Source organism: Phoxinus phoxinus, assembly GCF_949152265.1.
Source record: "Phoxinus phoxinus genome assembly, chromosome: 6".
Classification (NCBI taxonomy): Eukaryota; Metazoa; Chordata; class Actinopteri; order Cypriniformes; family Leuciscidae; genus Phoxinus; species Phoxinus phoxinus.
In genome coordinates, this window is record NC_136881.1 from 17,157,723 (window position 1) to 17,178,088 (window position 20,366).

General features: G+C 38.0%; 2 protein-coding genes across 7 annotated transcripts in view; both read left to right on the forward strand.

Moving 5' to 3' along the window:
• mnd1 (meiotic nuclear divisions 1 homolog) overlaps positions 1-15,039 on the forward strand; it is a 49,103-nt gene extending 34,064 nt beyond the window's left edge. Inside the window, exons 7-8 of the mRNA XM_079615348.1 lie at positions 12,945-12,989; positions 14,303-15,039. Of these exons, the coding sequence (XP_079471474.1) occupies positions 12,945-12,989; positions 14,303-14,409 (152 nt within the window). The 3' untranslated portion in view covers positions 14,410-15,039. The remainder of the gene's footprint in view (positions 1-12,944; positions 12,990-14,302) is intronic.
• An 889-nt stretch (positions 15,040-15,928) lies between these two features.
• Positions 15,929-20,366, forward strand: part of tmem131l (transmembrane 131 like) — a 58,480-nt gene continuing 54,042 nt past the window's right edge. For 4 of the 6 annotated variants that reach the window (XM_079615329.1, XM_079615331.1, XM_079615327.1 and 1 more), the window contains exons 1-2: positions 16,242-16,434; positions 17,125-17,195. In XM_079615329.1, coding sequence (XP_079471455.1) covers positions 16,326-16,434; positions 17,125-17,195 — 180 coding nt within the window. In that variant the 5' untranslated portion in view covers positions 16,242-16,325. Of the gene's footprint in view, positions 16,435-17,124; positions 17,196-20,366 lie in introns of all 6 variants that reach the window. The other 2 variants (XM_079615326.1, XM_079615328.1) reach the window with 2 other exon arrangements.

Sequence of the window (20,366 nt, forward strand, 5' to 3'; positions counted from 1 at the left end):
TCTGCATAGGCTCCGGCTCAGTAGGGGGTGGAGAAGCGACGACAGGTGGCGAGGAGAATAGGGAGGATTCCAGACTGCGGGCCCGGTGGCGCAAAACGAAACGCTTCTCTATCCGAATTGCCAGGTCGATTAAGGGATCCAGACGAGTCGGCGTCTCGCGGGCAAGGATCTCATCCCTGAGCTCAGGATTAATTCCCTCCTGAAAGCGGGCCACTAGCGCCGGTTCGTTCCAGCCACAAGTAGCAGCCAGTGTGCGAAACTCAATAGAGAAATCCGCAACAGAGCGCCTCCCCTGGCGCAACGAGGAGAGAACTCGCGAAGCCTCCTCTCCGTAGGCCGAACGGTCAAAGACCCGGATCATCTCGGTCTTGAACTGGGAAAAGTTAAACACACAGTCCGCCTCAGTCTCCCAGTGAGCTGCTCCCCATTCACGAGCCCTTCCGACTAGGAGAGAAAAGACGAAGGCGACCCTGGCTCGGTCAGAAGCATAGGTCGAAGGCTGAAGGGCAAAGACAACCTCACATTGAGTCAGAAAGGCGCGACATTGGGTCGGCTCACCCGAGTAGCATGGGGGGTTGTTGATCCGTGGTTCCGATCTTTCTCGAAGATCCTGAGTGACGGGAGTGTCTTGATGAAACTGATGAAGTCGAGATGAGAGGCACGATACCTGTGAGGCCAGAGACTCGACGGCCTGTCTCGCGGCGGAGATCTCCTCTTCATGCCGGCCCAACATCGCTCCCTGGTGCTCGACAGCAGACTGAAAGTGATTGCCGCTCGCTGGGTCCATCTTTGGCCAGATTATTCTGTAATGGATGGAAGGAAGACCCAAAAGCGATATGCAGCAGAACAGTCTTTTATTAACAGAAAGGACTGTCCGGAGGTAAGCAAAGTAAAAGCTCAATAAAGTTCAGTTCAACAAAGGATCCTCCGCAAATGCAGGTAGACAGTAAACAATATAAATCTTCCGTCCAGACAGCAGAACGTCACAGGTGGAGAAGGACACTGTTCGAGCGCCAGCCACCTCAGGTACTCACAGGAGACGGTGTAGCAGTAGATGAGAGCAGGTGCTAAACAGCTATCAGCAAAAGCACATCTTTAGCCAACAGGTACTTGGTGAAAGCGCTAACACACACTGCGCGCATAGGACAAACAAGACAGGAACGAGAGGTAAGCACGCATAGACTTGATACAGGTATCTGATGAAATAATCTGGCAGAGAGACTGGGGAAAAGCAAGGCTAAGAAGGAGCAGACATAATTAAGGAAAGAGAGAACAGGTGTGGAAAGGAGGATAAGGTGATAGGTGGCGAGTAGATACAGCTGGATCTGATGAGAGAGAGATGTGTGCGTAAATGTGGCAATCAGTGTGAATGTCCGTGTGTGTGCGTGTGTGACCAGAAGAGGGAGACAGAGGAAAGAGAAAGAGAACCGGGATCCTGACAATATCATTTTACAAAACTGTTTTGCGCATGTGCTCCCGCGCGCGCTATTTCAGTCACAACACTGCAATCAGAGGACGCGCTGAAACCATCAACTCTCGATGCTGTTCTCTTCATTCATAACTCAGCCGACTGAGAAGGATATATTTGTGTGAATAGTTGTGCAACTGCGCGAACTTTGTTTTGAAGTGTAATGTTTGAGTTCCAGAGGAATTTGTGACTGTGTACCTGTTCAACCACATCAAAGTTTCGTAATTAGTAAGTCCGTGCTTTTTCTCTTTTTTTCCTCTTGTTTGCTGACTGATGAGGGGGCCGCAGTGCCGTAGTGAAACGGTGTTTGTACATGTAGCCTATTTTTTAATAATAGTTGCAAGCAATCATAAAATACAGCAAGTTTTAAGCCCGTGCAGACCTCACTGCCATAGGCGCATCATTGCACTATCTTGCTGAAATCGGAATGTTTGACGGAGGTCCTTCTCCTTAGTTACAGTTGCTGAGCTAGGATTGGACGAGAACCGTTCGAGGGCGGGGTTTTGCGAACGGTCAATTTACCCAAAATTCTAAAATTAGCCCATCGACTAAAACAACTAGCTTCCGGCAGACGACCGTACGCATCGATTTACGGCGAAAGAGTGACACTTGACCTGACGAACCAAACACTAGTCACGAATTAGAAGTCAAACAACTATTTTTAAAGAGAAAGGTTGGAGTAGCTTGAGCTTGTTGCCCAGTCCTGATTGTTTAAATCACGAGAGCTTACGCTACTCCGTCGACTTGCGTAGGCCATCTGCCGGAAACTAGTTATTTTAGTCGATAAAGTTTTATATATGGATATTTTTCGTACACGAACGCATCGCTTCACTTCAGAAGGCCTTTATCCAAATTTATTTTTTTTTACTTTTTTTTTACTTTTTTATGTAGAATGTATTGCTTTTACCATAGATGAATGATGGACTTCAAAAAATATAAAGCCATTCACTGCCATTAGAAAGCTTAGAAGAGCCAGAACATTTTTGAATATAACTCAGATTTTATTCGTCTGAAAGAAGAATGTCATATACACCTAGGATGACATGAGGGTGAGTAAATCATGGGCTAATTTTAATTTTGGGGGAACTATCCCTTTAATTGTAATTTTTTCAAAAAGCATGAAATGACCTAATGTCATTATTAAACTTCAAAAGGCTGTGATTGAATTGAATGTGAGGGCTGAACATATCAAATTAAAAATTACACCGTTGTAGGTTCTAAAGGGTGCTGGTTTCATGATTCATGATTCATGATTTATGCCATGCGATTACTTATGATCTGCAGACATTTTATATTAAGACTCCTGTTTCTTAGGCTTGTTTATAGTTAAAAGTTCAGAGTTGTATCTTCAATCTTTTTTTCTAGATATTATTGCTATGTCTGTTACACAAAAAGCTGAATCTGGCATTTAATTAAATGTAATCGCTTGAGATTTCCTGTCACAGGATGGAAAGGCTAAAAACATGATTTAACACATTCAATATATATTTATTTAGTATTAACACTCAATGTCTTGAGTATTTTAAAACTTGTTTTGCTGAAAAGCTGTATTAAGTTATTGTTGAATGTGTGTCACAGGCTGTTTAATTAACTAAAAGAATCTGAGATGCATGATTTATTTTGAGATTACCGGTATATAGTCTTGTTCTGTATGGACATGTGGTATTCATTTTAGTTGTGCAGGTCTTAAAAAGTCTTAAATTTGATTTTAAATACTGTAGATATCCTGCAAACAAAACACAGCTAAAGTTCTACACAAATGTTCAATGCCTTGTTATAATATTCTTGACCCATCGCCGTGAGTAATCATCTCTCGCAGGCGCTGGTGGAGATAATGACTCATGTCTCTTGAAAGAAAATATAATTTGTAACCTCTCTTTACATCATCCACTGTGTTCATCACCCCATCCCTGCAGTCTCTCTAACAACCCCTTCAGTTTAAATGCTGTGAAAATGTCAGTAGTCCCTGCTGAAATACTCAATGCTTTCTCTGCCTCTGGGGATTTGTTGCTATGTTTATATTTTAATCACATTTAAAATTGGCTTACAGACAGTCTGAACTATTGCGTCTCTCTGAGGTGCCATTCTCTAAAAATATGTTTAACAGAAGAGCACAGAGCACACATCACACACAAATGTCAGGCAACAGACAAAACGTTTGTATTTATTCTATGTAGGGTTCATGGATCCCCATTTAGAATACATGCACTAGTGGTAGTAACATTGAAAGGGTATTTCTTTTGTTTTTGGCGTTGTTTGGCATGGTTAACGTGGCTGTACACTTTAAAGGTTGGTCTTTTTTTTAAAATTCAGTCATTGCTTGTCTCAACTTGCTTTTTGTTGTGTTGCTATAGACTAGAGGATGTTCGCTGGAAAGCAGAACTGCTCACGACAGATAAACAAATTAGCGTGTGTTTTATAACAACTTGGGGGTACGCCGTTGTCAACCAGTAAACTACTTATATCTTATTTCAGAGCACTGCTTGATTCTGATTGGCCAGATACAGCATTCAGGGGTCAAATATTGACAGGTGTAAACGGGGTGAAACGTTTTGATCTTGTCCACTTTCGACTAGGCCTACTTCCAGAGGTAGTTGAAAACGCATTCAACCGGATTGCTGTCGTAATGTAAACAATCATGTGGTCAAATGCGTTGGAACTGTGAAAAATACCATATACTCTCCACCTACTGACCTAACTCATAAACTTATTGGGAAGCGTGCTAGCCAGACAGGATTTAAACTTTGTAGGCTGAAGATCCAAGTTTGGTTTGAAGACGAACGTACCAAGCACAAGGCACTCATTGCGTTCAGCGTGGTCTTGTGGCTATCAGAGCAGAAATGAAAGCTGCTGCTCTCCGTGTTTTTCCGTCGTCTCTGGGCCTGTCCATATGTAAAATGTGCAACCTTATTTTGTCCATTAGTTCGAAAGATCCCCTCTCCTCAAAAAAAAATCAGGACAGAAGTGGTTAAAAGTGGACAAAAGGTTGGGGTCCTTTAGATGTTCTGATATGCCCTTACATTTGTGTTTTTTTCAGTTATTTATAAACATGTTAATGGCAAAGGTGTAAATTCACTCTATATAGCACAAACGGGGATACCATAATATGTGAGCAACATGTATGTACATGTTTGTATTTTTGAGAGAATAATGTTTATGCATGGTTATTCAAAAACCAAACAATTAAAGTGTCTGAAATAAGGCCACAAAACGCATACTAAATATGTGTCCACAATACGTTTGACTAATGGATGTTGTCGCCTAGAGTTTTTCCTTCAAAATGATCTGAAAATCACCCTGCCTAATCATTCACATAAAACAATACATTGATTTAAATTTTGTAAAACACTTTTTGTTTGGAAAGGCAATATGCGTGGGGTGTGAAAGATCAGGTTCACACCTGAGAAGACAATGCCCTGCATAATAAGCCTTTTATTCAGGTGTGTTACACAAGAAAGAATGTGAGGACAAAATAAATATATATATAAAATCCAAATATAAATGAAAGTCAAAAGCACATTTTTAGTACATAGTCATACCTGGAAACAAATCCTTTTCAAATAGGCTATATAGGCCATTCTACAGGAATTGGTTCAAGGTTAGAGTTGGAAACATCTTGATTTTCTTCTTCTTCTTTTTTTCAGAGATTTTTTATACATACAAATTAAATAATATCCAATGTAAACATTTCTAGTAATTGTGCAGTTAATTCTCATACTATATTTTCAGAAAATTTTGGAATACATCCTCTCCCCAAATGTGTCACTAATAAAAAATAATTTAATGAGAAAGGCTTATAATGACCTATTCATTTTTTTAATCTACCTTGTAAATATATTTTTTGCTATTTTATTAAAAAGTGTTCACATGTAAATCAACAACAATTACAATTTTAACAATATTTCAAGTGTAATCTTTCTTTTTTTAAAGTGTACATTTTATCATACATATTTAAAAGTTAAGGATTCATTAGCTTGATATAGCCTAACGTTACATTGGAACAAACACTATAAATTCTTAGTTGATGAGTTTATTTTTGACAAAATATACTATATATATTCAACATATGAGCAGAAACTAACAAAAGCTTATTTGATGTCTATTTTACAGTAAAACTTTATAATCTATCCAAAACTAGTCAACGAAATGTTGTCTTTCATATTTCGTCTGTAATAACAGCGCGCATCTGTGCCGTTCATTCATTCACACACAAAAACGCGATTCATATTTAAATCGTCTTTTTGCGGTTTACAGACACTATTCCATATCGCGATTAGAACAAAGCATATAAGAATAAAAAAATTACTATTAATCCTCAGCTGGATCCGTTGCTCCTTGAAGTGAAACCAGCACTTCTGAGGTAAGTTTCCCAGGATTATTCCTCATAGCTTCGCAAGACTACATAGTACATTAATCTGATTAAACTTGGTGTGTTTTATCAAGTTGGTGAGGGCGTTGACACGTTTGCATGTATGGCCTCAGATCATTTGCGTTTGAATAGCGCACGCTCTCCGTGGGCGTGCCGTGTTCACATTAACAGATAACGAGCTATAATGAGCTGAAATGAGAACTCTCACTTTTTATATAGATTACATAAACAGAGAATATTTGTTTTAGTTTTGAATTAGATAATTTAAAAGTACACACTTAAATGATTATAAAGATATATTGCTCATGCCTGGGTGAATAGTATTCGCTGAGTTTTGTTTAAAGGGCATATTGCAGTTTATTTATTTTTTCTTTCTAAATTAATATATAACCTTGTATGAAAAGTAAATGCAGGATTAAAAATTGTTTTGCAAGACATAAGGGCACAAATTTAGTAGAAACCGTGACAGTTTTTTTTCCCACGCTTTCTTTCACCATCGCGTCATATTAAGTCACCAGAGGGAGTCGTTTGCCGGGCTCTGCGTTTGCTCAGTGCAGAGTAGGTTGGTATTCAGTTGGAGCGGTCGTGATTCAGTGTGTTTTCTGTGGTTATTGTATTTCAATTAATCATTTTCGTGGTAAATAATTGTGAATTATGGCCTGTCAGGACATCGAGTCCACAGGTTTCCGAACAAGAAAAAGGACGGTGCTATCTTCCGTGCCTGTGTGCGTTTTGTGCAGGGTAAGAGACGGGACTTCACTACTGCATCTGCTTTGAAAAACGCGGTAGTGTGTAGCCTTCACTATAGACCGGATGATTATAATCCTAGCGATATGATGGAGTTATATGATGGCGGCGATATGTGCACACTGTCCCGGCTCCTTCATCGGGTCACCCGGTCCGCCGTCAGAATGTGGTTCGGCCGCCGGCGGGAAACATGGCGGTCATGGATCCGTCAGAGATCACTTATTGTACATCTGTTTTACAAAATGTGCCTTGTCTTAATTTAATTCATTAACATATTTTACATAAACTTGTAATGTCATGCATTTATGTGTTTGTTATTAGTCTGTAGCCGACACATTATTATTATTAATATAATATATTATGTTCATTTTCAATTTGTACTCTGAATTTTAATGTTTGTGTTGGCTGTTTCTACATATAAAGTTTTTATACAGTAAGATTTTTTTATTCATTGTCACCAAATGGGGCAATTCAAAGCCTTTATAAAGTCCCTCTTTCTCTGGAAACTGCCTCCTAATGGCTGACATACACAACACATGCAGGTAAGGGTCTAAATACTAGCTTTGCTATTGCCTGATATATGATAACAATCTGTACAATATTGTGATCTGAGCATAGTGTTATAAATATAGTCAGCTAGGGTGAGTGCATCTATAAGCTAACACTGTTCTCTCACCGAGACCCCTGCCCTGTTCTCCTCACACCACAACTCAATTTGTGTCCTCTGACCGTTGTTTAGTCTAATCCTGGCCTGTCCCTGCTCGCTTGGCTTCATATCAGGCTCATAATTATATGGCTGAGGTCCGTCATACGAGTAAACATTTAGGCTACAATTTCCTCAGCGTCCGAACTGTCATTGCGATCCATTGCTTTCCTATTGTTTACTTTGACCGCTCTCCCTGTATTGAAGATGACCAGTATTTTTGTACGTACAAGGTCAGAATGCGCCGACTTAAGAAGTGATTTGGGCCAATCAGAAGCCGTTGAAAGAGCAACGGCTCTGGGCCATTCATAAAATGATGACGCAGATGACGGGTTTACTCAGCACTGCTTACAAATGTCTTCAAATTGGAGTGCTACCGAATCTAAAGCGCTTCTCCTCGTCTGGGCGGATGACGAGATTTGTCAACAACAGTTAGCTATACTGTCACGTATGATAAAATAACTCCGCAACAAGACATACAATTCCCAGAGTTTACTGGTATTTTGGAACTGATGTGTGAATGGTCTGTTACCGGTAAAAAAAAACAACAACGCTGTTGCTTGTGTGAACAGGACATTTTTGTATTTACCGGTAAAGTCGTTCTGGCAATTTTACGGTAATTTAATGGGATTAAGTATTTAGGTTCCGGTCATATTCTACAAATTATGTTAACCCTCTGGGGTCGGCAATCACGCCGGCGTGATCAGCACGCTTTTTTTTCTTATCAGTGCAAAAGACACTCAAAATACTCTGTTGATTTTGATCTTACATATCCGTGTTATACATCATTCAAAACTGTTAAATGTCTTCTTTTATTTGTGTACTCATAATTTTTTTTTTTTAAAGTTGTGTTTTTCATAAATGACCTGTAACTCAGTGAATGTTTGTCACACATACTTGAAACGTATGTCTTTACAACGGTTGTCTGTACTAAAAAATTTTAATGATGTAAATTCTATCAAAAACAAATATTCTCTGTTAAAGTCAGTCGTATGAAAGCAACGATACGCATGTATAGTTTCTCAAACGCGTCCTAATGTGACCACACCCACGTGCGCACGAGCAATTGACATGCAAATGCCCACGTGAAGGAATGCAGAACTGTATCTCATCACCTCAAAACAAAGAATTAGAGACTTCAGTAACTTACTCCTCTCTGCTTTTCATCGAGTTTGGAAGACTGTGTTTGTGCTGTGCTGTGCTGTTTCACGCAAAAAATTATTGGGGTTCAAGCACTTTAAGACCTTTAAGAAAATGCGTAAAAAGTAGTGCTGTCAGCATTAACACATGTGATTAATTAAAAAATCCTTAACATGTTAAATTAAGTTAACACAATTAACGCAAATAAATTACAAAAGCATGTGAAGCTGTGCCATTGACGTAATTTACGTCACGCTTAAAACACAAAGCACACGCTTCTTGGCTTCGTGATCTTGGAAGTTTATCACACTTAGTGACCGTGAATCGAATTTCTACTTTTTTTTTAATCTTTTTTTCTTCTTCTTTTTTTTTTAATTATTGATAGTCAGACAGTCTCAGACTCTAGAAAATATTTCTGCGCTGGTTTGGTTCCAATCTGGCGAAAACCCTAGGACTAGTTTTTTTTTATTAAAAAATTAAATTGAAATTAAATTGGATGGAAATTAATATATGTTTTGTTCTTCTTGAGCCAAGGATTCCAATGATACAAGGTCTAAGACAAATGGTTTAGGAGTTATGAGCAGTTTCATGTTTTTGATGGTTGTAGAGCCTCCTATTGGCCAATATGGGTCATACCTTGTCAGTCTCTCCCCAAATTGAGATCTACCATCTGGCCATGTTTCAGGTCTCTAGGTTTTGTCTGCACGATCAGTTTTACGCTGGAATAATAATAAAAAAAATCCTTACAATTACATTAGGGTTTCAGCACTTTGTGCTTGAACCCCTTACAATATTTCATGTCAATTTATTTTATGCTGATTATGATGGAAAATTTTGTTCATTGTCTCTGGACATTCAGGAATCTCTTTTTTTCTTACATAGAATATTCAGTATTCAAAACTCATCAATATTTCATGTCCACATATTTAATTAAGTAGCCATATAGTAAGCAGGGAATGTTCAGTCAGTTGGTTGTTTTCACAAAATAAATTCCTTCATGGTGATAATGTTAACCCTGTTAGTGTTGAGATTATGTATTAATCTTCACCGCATTGGAAAAGAGATTTCACAGTTATTTATATTCAAGGGCAACTTAATTGATCTTGAAGGTTTTATTTTTTTCTCCGCTTTAGTGAGCGAGGGCTCCACGGAAATTATCAAAAGGTTACTGGTATGAGTCCCAGTTGGGACACCCAGGGGACGTTGAGTCAGTACCAGAGGGCTGCTGAGATTGAGCCTTGAGCGCTACACTTAACCCTGATTCATTCTGAGGTGCTGAACATGGCAGCGCTGTCATTACACTTTGTAGATGTGCTTATAAAATCTTTCTCTTAGTTCTAATTCTGTTCAATTGCTAAATGATGAGTGCATTTCAATAATACATAAATTAAACAGACTTTGTGCGCTCGATGGTTTTGATTCAAGAGGTGGTATAATGCCCTTTTCACAAGATGTACAATAAATCTCTGATGTCCCCAGAGTGTGTATGTAAAGTTTTAGCTCAATATACCCCACAGATATTTTTATATAGCATGTTAAAATTTTCACTTTTTGAGGGTGAGCAAAAATGCACTGTTTTTGTGTCGGTCCCTTTAAATGCAAATGAGCTGCTGCTCCCGGCACTAGAAAAACTGATTACACTTACCATCCTGTATAGGGCTGGGTTTCGATTCAAATTTCAAGAATCGATTCGATTTCGATTCTCAAGATCTTGTATCGATTATCATTATTCGATTCGATCCGATCCGATCTTATATTTTTAAAAATCAAAAGTTTTAACTGTTCATGAACAATCAAGTGTTTGTATTAAATAACATTCACAAACATACATTAATGTTGTAAAAATGTATTGTTCACTCAATGTGTTGATGTTAGATAAGGCATTAAGTAATGTTAATGAATGGTATCTTATTGTAGTGTTACCAACTAAACAGGAGATAAAAAGTGTTTTATTTGACTTGACTGTCCTTTTATTTAATCCAAAACTGCGTTCATATTTAAAAGGCCTTTTAAACTAGATACAACCGCACACGATACCACTTTAGGGGCCGTTCACATATCGCGTTTTATGCGCATGCAAATTCAGTGAGATGCACTTCAATGAATCTCAACAAGTCATGTGACAAAACCAGCGGCCTTTCCGTAACAACATGGAAAGCTCGGCCGAACAGCTGATCATAGCTGTACAGGGCGGCTTTTTATTTCTCATCTCAATGAATATATCTAGTAGTAAAGCTAATGCAAGGGCTAGAAATCAATAAATTTTTTGACGATACTTCCTCGTCATCATGGAGAGCGCAGTTTGCACCGCTTTCTCCTTTCCACAAGCGCGTGCTTTCCCGTTGCGTCTGCCGTTGCTATGCAACCATGAACAGAGGCGCGCCTGGAAAACGAATTTGCACGCGCAAAAAACGCTCTATGTGAACGGCTCTTTCCTCCTTTCTTGTCAACAAGTGGATTCAGAGAAACCGCATTAGCAGCGCCGCCGGTCGCCATGTCTCAGTGTGTTTCTGGGGAAAATGTAGGCCTATTATTAAATCGATCCTCTGAGTTACGGATCGATCTTTAGAAATTAAAATGAAAATCGATTCAGAATTGGTGAATCGATTTTTTCAACACAGCCCTAATCCTGTATGTTTTTGGTTCACTAAAAATAACTGGTTAATGAGAGTCACTAGTTTGAGAATCAGACTGGACTGGTTGTGCTGTATGGTTTTGATTCAGTAAAATAAACCAGCTTAAAAGAGTTCATTCATTTGTTTCCTCCTTTATATGTTGTAGCAGTGTTGCAGTTCAATTGAATAGTGGTGCAGGAAACATTGTCAGCGCATTATATTACAGTGTTAAGTCTGTATCGCAGAAGAATGCATTATTACAATACTTTTTTCAAATGGAGCTGTTTTTTTCTTCTAGTTTTTATTTTCAGTTTCCAACCCTCGTGTTATTTTTGTATGGAAAAGGTTTATTATATCCCCACTCCTCAGTGTTGTGACTTTTGAGAGCTCTTATATTTATTTAAGCCTTTATATTTATTTACATTCACCACCTGACCTGTTCTATTGCCCTGTTGCTCTGCAGAGTCGTGCATCTGCTCCTGTCAAGTCAGTATGCACAGGGAGAACACAAGGCATTAAGACTGCAGATTGATCTGCCTTTTTTCCAGATTGAATTTGACCCAAAGCCTTGGAATGGCTTTTGAGCATTTGTTAATCTAGCTCTGAAATTGAAGTGGCCTGGGCAGCACATTCAGTATGATGGATTACATATCAAAGTGGCTCTGCTAACTGTCTTAGAAGAAAATCTATGGATTCAATGCAAGAGAGACTAGCTAGCGTGATGTACAACCATCTGCTGCACTTTGAGTTGTTCAGTTTCACAAATCACAAATCTGCAAAGTCGAAAGACACCAATCAATCTAGCAGATAAGACAAAACGTAACTTTAACGTTACGTTTTGAGTGGATGAATGATGAGCGCGAGACGCCGAAATGGATGCCAATACGATTCTGAATGGAAAGTTTACTTTTAAAAAGTTGCCAAATGGGTTAGTTGACAAGACCAAAGTGATCTGTGTGTTTTGTCGTTGTGAACTGAGCTATCATCGCAGCACATCCAGTCTGAAATATGGCCAAGCGCACACACACACACACACACCGCTGATGCGATCTCAGCACACTCGTCACTATCAGTAACGTTACCTCGTCAGTATTTCTGTCACCCTTTAATTGATGGACAGAGTTACATTGTGTGAGAGATTATTTGCTCCAAGTGAGAATGTCAGTGTGGAATTGAACAGTATATGCCAATCTTGTTTTCAATAAAAAACATTTGCACAAAGCAAGCCGATCCACTTTTCCATGTTGATAAGAGCATTAAAATGAGAAAAAATAATGGGACAAAAAGAAATCAAGAGACATTTAGAATAGATAAAAATGTGTGATTAATCGCGAGTTAACTATGACATTAATGCGATTAATCGCGATTAAATATTTTAATCGTTTGACAGCCCTAATATATATATTAGTTAATGGTCATTCTATGGCTGTCTCTTGCCATCTCAGTGAGAGACTGTCCATTATTTTTCTTGGCAATTATTTTTTCCGGGGTAGGTTGGCCATTGCATGGCTTGGGAATCACACACACGCATTTACACCTACGGTCAATTTAGAGTCTTCAATTCACCTATACTGCATGTTTTTGGATTGTGGGGGAAACCTGAGCACCCGAAGGAAACCCACACAGACACAGGGAGACACATGCACACTTCTAATAGAAAGGACTCAGCAGGGACTCAAAACAAGGACAGTCTTACCCAATGAGCTGCACCATACATATATGCATCATACATAAATAGACTGGAAGGAATGAATATGACATTGTCAAATATTGACTACATTTAAAGGATATTTTTTTATCAAAAAAGACTATGGTTAAAAGGGGAATGTAAAAGTAAAATTATCAACTTCATAATGTAACCTTAAAAGTATGGCCTTGCTAACATGTTCTTCCTTTTTCTAGGTAAGGCCAACATTACAGCAAAAGAAGCCGTGTCTAGGTGGACAGGTAAGTCATTTGCATGCCTCACACCGCCTGTCAAGTCATGTGATGTGTCCACAGGTTCTGAAATGTAGGCCACAGACAATCCTGACAATCCGGTTTTCTAAGATCAGCCCAGCCTTAGATCTGCACATATATTATTTATTATAGTAGCACGTATAGTTGTCTCAGACTTTGTCTAATGAAATCAAATATCACGTGCAGTGTTTTGAAATACGACCGACCATCTTGTCTGCTTGCAAAGGTGATGGATTGATGCAGAAGTGTTGTTGTTTTTGATACCGTGGCCCAAAGTCCCAGTCTTATTTGTGGCTGAGTGAAATGAACTTGCGTGTTTTTATAACTCCTGACTGCTGTGCGATACAAAACCTTGGTTATTCCCAGGCATGATTTTTCTGGAATGCAGCAGACACAGACATGCACACCACTTAACTTCAGGATGGAAATTCCTTTATGCACTCTGCAAACGTAACTACAAAAGTGGTCTCAGATGAGCAGCATACGAAAACAGGGAAAACAGCAGACATGTGAAATGGGAAGGGTTTAATGTTCTGTTTACATTTAATAGATCAGATTTCAGCCAAGAGTCAAACACAATGTACACAGTACACTAGGGAATCGCAAACACATGTAGGTTTTACTATATTACTGAGTGATCACATAGATGGAATGTGGTTTGTATGCGCAAATGATTTACCTAAAACAAACCTGATAATATCAGTAGATTTAATGCAGTATATGATTTAACTGAATTATGAGCATTTCAAATAGTGGAAGCAACTTCTTATTGAAATGTAAAATATCTGTATACAAATGCAAAATCAGTTCCTGTTCTCTTCAAATGTATAATTGCACTTAACTGTTTGCACAGTGGACCCTTTTCACATTTCCAGGCTTCTCAGAACCAGAAGTCGTCATAATTGTGTAAACTTCTATTGTGGTGAATGCGAGATGATACAAATAATATAGCAAATGCAATTGTTGTATTCCCATTTGCTCCAATAGCAAAAGAAAAACTGTGATAGCATTGCTATGAGAAGAGAGAAATATGTCACTCCCTGTATTAGAAACTATTTTAATACATTAATGCACTGTGAGCATTAATTAATTTTTGTTAACACAAAGTATAGCATTTTAAATGTATAGATTTAGAAAACTGTTCTAGATTTGGAAACGTGTCATCACAGTCTGTGGGCCCATTAGAAATTCCATTTCTGAGTTTAATGCTCAATGACTAAGACGAATAGTATTCATAATTCATCTGAATTGTTTTTTTGTGTCATATGTGTGTGTCATGTTTCACATTCATTCTTTTCCAGATAATGTTTTTGCAATCAAATCCTGGGCAAAGAAGAAGTTTGGCTTCGAGAACACCCGTTTGGACAAAGCTTTTGGAATACCAGAGGACTTTGACTATATTAATTGACCAAAACTTCCCAGCCTCTTGGATTGTTTGATTTGTTCAACACTACACAATCAAGTTTAATTTGCTTACATCAGTTTGTTTCATTCAATTTTGTTCTCAGTTCTGCATGTTCGAGACTTGCTGTGAGCTGTATACATTGTGAAGAGTGCGGCGTAAATTCTCAGGAGTGCCCCACCCTTGAAATTTGAACCTTGTCTAGTCTAAGGCAAACTTCAAGATTGATTTGTCAGCATACATGGATAAACGATGGTAAAAATGCTCCCGGTGTGTAAGCGGAGAAGGTGTTGTGTTAACCCTTGGCTGGTCAGAGATGCGCCCGATAACCACACTGACTGTTTGGACACATGTTGATAGAGAGACTGAGCTTCACTGGTGCTAGGATAATGAATTGAGGTGCACATCAAAGGTCAATTCAAGGAAATTAATCACAGGTTAGAGTTCATTTGAAGTTAGGTAAAATTGTTTCTGAAAAAAGAATTCTAATAGCAAAAGCTTGCATGTTTCTGTATAAAGTATTCTTGTTAATTTCAATTCAGATTATTTTTTGTTTGCATTTTGGTTTTATTGGTGTCCACTTTTTCACAGGGCACATTTTTGTATACTGTAAAATAAATGAACATGTTTAAGCACATTTTGCAATGTCCTATCAATTTGCAACAACTACACTTAAATATATGAAAACACTACACACACACACACACACACACACACACACACACACACACACACACTGATACCTGTACCATTAGTTCAATTGTTCAAAATAACTTTAATTAATCAATACATTGTTAATAAAACCAATTTTACACTAAAACAATTTCTATAAGAAGCTTTAGTAATTTAGTTAAATAGGTGGGGTATTTTTTTTTATTGATTGCATATTTCTGTGCTTTTCTTATTAGGAATGCTTCAAAAATACATGTACATAGTTGGATTTTTTTTGTGTGTGTGTGTGTTTTTCCAATGACAAAAATATTGGATGTTTTAAGGGTTTATATTGTTTAACTAGTTTTATTAATCCATAATCAAGTAGCTTACATTTAAACAGGAAACCCAGACACAAGTCTTGAGTAATTGGTATTTAGGTGTAGATCTGCACCAGTAATTATATATTGTTTGTATATTTCGGTGTACTTGTAAGGAATGGTTCAAAAATATATTATAAGAAAAGAAAAAACACGTTTTGGTAAAGTTATGACCTAAAACGTCAATTATGACGTCTCAATTTTGACTTTTTAAGGCAAATGTGACTTTAGAATTTGCATCATATGACTGTCATAATTGCGACTTTTTAAGTCATAATTATAATTTACAAAAGCATGTTTTTTTTTTTTTTTTACGTGTGATGGAAATTGGCTTCCATATATTGGTGTAATATTTAACAATGATGTAATATTTTTTTTCCCAATTACCAAAATATTTGATAACTCTCTCAAGGGTTAACGACCTTCCATTTATTTGTGAATGTTATAGAAATATAGCAACAATGTGATCTAAACAGTATGTGTACCATGTCTCCACATCTACACTGATAGCGATGCGATTAAACTGTCGGAGTGTCAGTCAGGCAACTGTCAGACGGTGTGTGCCCTGTTGGTCGGGGTTTGTTTTCACCCGACTGAATGGTCTCAATCAGCGTTTGTCTGTGTCTGTTGGGGCAGTGTGAACATGACAGTTATTTTTCATAAAATTCTAAATTCAACGGAAAACTTGTTTGGTGGCGTTTGTCTGCTGTGTGTAATATGAAGTGGTCTGTCCAAGAGTGTGTAGATGGTTGATACGCTCGCAGTGTAGATGTCTTGTCTGGCTGTAGTGGGCGACACTCTCACACTCGCTTAGGTACTGCTGAGAAAGGAGGGAGGGTGTGAGTGAGAGAAAGAGAAAGAAGTGAAGCCAGGGAGCTCAACACAGCCAGCATGGCGAGCCAAAGGGACTTCACACACAGAAAAACATGGATTAATGTCCTTCTGCGACTCCTACAGTTGTTGTTGCCGTATATTCAACACGGAGAAGCTCAGTTTCAAGGTGAGGGAGACAGATTCGCCTTATTTAGTTTGTTCACGAATGCAACGCGAGTGTGAAAATGTCGGAGGAACTGCCGAGGGCTGATTTGACAAGTATTCAAGTGCACTCGTTATACTATATATGACACAGTATTCACCCGAAAGCTGATCTATTTTATTCTAGTTTCATTCGTTTATCTGCATAATGATTTAAAATTTGATTCAAATCTGAAGACAGACTGCTTAAGCGTTTTTTTGGCCAGTTATTGGTTTTGTTCGATTTCCTGTGTTAATGCAATATGCCACAAAGCTCATATATCTGCATGTAGATGTTATTCAGTGCAGTCTATGGGAACTAAGCGTATATTCGATGTTCGCAGAAGAAAACACAAGCTACGAACAGTATTAATACACATTTAAATGTGTTTCCAGTGGCATGTATGTGGATTGTTGTTATGGTGTGAGCTCTGGACTAAAATAGCTTGTCCGTTCAATTGCACGCCTTTGTCATCCACGCCAGTTCATATACTGCATACTGTTCAACTACTGCAAACCAAACATTAGATAACGCATAAGACAAGCACTAACGTTAGTGTCATTTTCGGATTTCCTGTATTTTTGTGTAGAGACAGGAATTGGCCTGGTGTTTGTTGATCTGCTCGCTTGATGCTCATGCCTAACGTTATATGTTTGTTATTCTTTCTTTCTGAAGCTCTGACTCGGATGCCCAGCGTGGTTGAAGTTTTGCAGGCTGAGGACGCAGACTTCTTCATCCCATCCCAGGTATGTGTGAGCTGGTTAAAAAAAATATGACGTCATAAGCTGGACGTTTTTATTACAGTGCAACTTCACTTCATTGTGATCCGAAAGCACGTGCGAGACATGGTGCAATGTGCTGTTGTTACATTAGCAAAGGTGGCAAAAAAATATCGAAATAACTTTCTTCTTTCATTTGTATTTTACAATGCGATTGAGTATCTATTGATTTTTGCAGTACTTATATGGGCAATGCGATTGTTTATTTAGCTTGGTGAAATGCGTTTCCATGTGGAGGCGGGAACTGGGAGGCATCTTTCTGTAATGACTCTAGACTAGGATCCTGAAAGAACAGAATGCATTATTTTTTGTACGGTCATATGTTTTCGTCTCAAATAACAAACGCATTAATTCCAGCAGCATTTATATTACGAAATCTATTATGTGATTTTTAAATTATTAAAGGGGTCATGACATGTTTTTTTTTATTTTATTATTATGTTCCCTTAGGTGCAATTATAGTATTACTATAGTTTTTTTTACAAAAAACTTTTAAAATGTAGTGATTTATGACCTTTTCCCACCCTGTTTCTCATCCTCTGATTCAAACAGTCTGTTTTGGGGGTGTTTCCCCTTTAAGAGTTCAGTGTTAACGCCCACTGTTATGATTGGCTAACGTCAGTGCCTATGCATCAATTATTAACGCCCCCAGCCACAACATTTGTGGATTCGGCGCAACTGTTTATTAGCGGGTGATGCATGCGAAGCGATGGCTCTTGCAATGATAAAACCTTATTATGTTTGAGCCGGAATCAGAGGAAAATGAATCATGACCACAACAACGAAGACTGGATCAGCCCGTGTCCACATGGAAAGTGAAACTATTTTAAATTAATAAAAAAGTTGTAACCCGAGACACTTGAAAACGGATTATTGTTGCATAATTATCCTATAGCTTAATTTGCTAACAGTTTAACATTAACTAATTTCAATTACATGATAGGGTGTACCACGGACAAAAATGCATGCACAGGCCATATTTGAAGATGCAGCATTGATAAAGGCAACATTTTTAATTTTCTATCACATGTACATAGGCCTAGACAGGCGACATATTTTCAAGATTCTCTTATACAAATGTGTTTATATTAGCCAGTGATAAAAAGTAAGTTTGCGTCGTCGTTGTTGAGCCCAGAATAGTCGGCACGGACTTATCTTTGAGCAACAGTTTTCTAGCAAAGCCAGCATCATATTGGGATTTTTTCTCAAAACAGTCATCCTTATAATGTATAGAGCAAACGCTTACATTAACACTGCCGTGACTGGGACGTCCGCAAAAAATAAAGTGCATCCATCTTTTCCTGACGACTGGATCTTTCGCAGCGTATTCAAAGATGTTGTTTGTCCACAGCCAGGAACAGCACATCTGTGTGGCATCGCAATTTCCCTGTACACAGACCCACTCACTCGCTGTCCGTCGACTGAACACATGTGAGGCGCGCAGCGCGCGGGCGCGACAATGATACGAAATGAGCATAGTTGCCTTGCGCTGGAGGCGGTCTATATGCAAACGCTGGTACGTCACTTCGTACCGTGACGTCACTTCTTACCATGGATCCAGAACGAGCTGTATTTAGAGCTTGATTAAATAAATGATTTGTTAATAATGGGGAGGAAGTCTTAAGCTATGAAACTTGCAGGACGTTTTAATGGTACAAAGACCTCTTATATACCAAAAGATCAAGGCAAATTTGGTTTCTCATGTCATGACCCCTTTAAATGGAATTCGTAAAGGTATAACGTTAGTTCACTCAGAAATGAAAATGTTGTCATTTACTCGCCCATTTGACTTACTTCCCCCCTGCGACACACATTATTCTTTGATAAATGGTGTTAACTGTTAACCAAACTGTTTTACCGACTATTAACTTCCATTGTATGGACAAAAATGCAAAGACATTTCTCAAATTATTATCTTGAGGGTGAATAAATGACAATGTTTTCACTTTTGGGTGAACTGTCACTTTAAATGGAAATGTCAAACAAAAATTTAATTAGTGTTGTTACAAAAGATAGTTTCTATCTTCAGTGGAACACAATAGGTGATGAAAATCAACCATGGTTTTACCACAAATAAAAACAAATGTGTGTGTGTGTGGTTGGGTGAATTATGATAATCCCTTTTAAAGTAATGTCTTTGCATTGTCATGACCTTTGTTTGACCTCATTGAATGCTAAATGTTTTGTCTGTTAATGAGTCAGGATTTTTATAGTTAATTAAAACCATTTACTAAAATAACAAACTAAAACTGAAGTACAAATTAGCCTAATAAAAACTATAGTAATAAAGTCATATTTAGGGATGCCGAAAATGGCATTTTCTGGTTTTGGCCCAGAATTATTTTCATTTCAGTGCATTTTTTTATTAAATTTTTAAAGCAAAAATAATAAAAATGACAAAAAATCACAACAACATTGCTAAAACTTAAAAAGAAAATGAAAAATATTCAAATAAAAACTAATGTAAAATATTAATAAAAACGAATAATCTAAGATACTCAAATAAGATTTCTGAGATCCGCACTTCAAATTGTGGTTAGGCCGGTTGTCTGAGATACAATAAAACGCCATACTTTTCCTCCCTGTGATTAAAAAAGTTATTAGAAAGACTAAAGAGTTTTATTGCCAGGTATGATCTTACACAGATTTGCATTTGCTAGATGCTTCCTGTTCACAGAGGAATAATAATATAGCCTAGTAGTTAGTTAGACAGAATAATGAAATAACATATCTAGGCCTATAGAAAAACACTTGAGAGGATAACATACAGAAGAGTTGCTGTGCTATGCAGAAGAGTAATGCATAGGTTGTATGATTCAATATTAATATGAATGAACATATTGCTAATAGAACTATGCAAAACATGACGGTATTGGCATCTGAGCCCTTGCATAGTTATAAAAGTGTGCTGTTTCTAGTGGTGGTGGATTTTTTATTTTATCACGATCAGGCACACGAGACTGATTAAAGTTTGATAAAGATATTTTTATCATGTTTCCTTTAGGGCAGGAAGCTAAAGCCACACACACATGCACAGAGACTGTTGCTGCTTCTGGTTGACAGACAATTTGCCATTTTTGTGGTTAACAGTTACGCAAGCGACCTGTCTTATGGCTTGAGAATGGCTACAATCAAAGT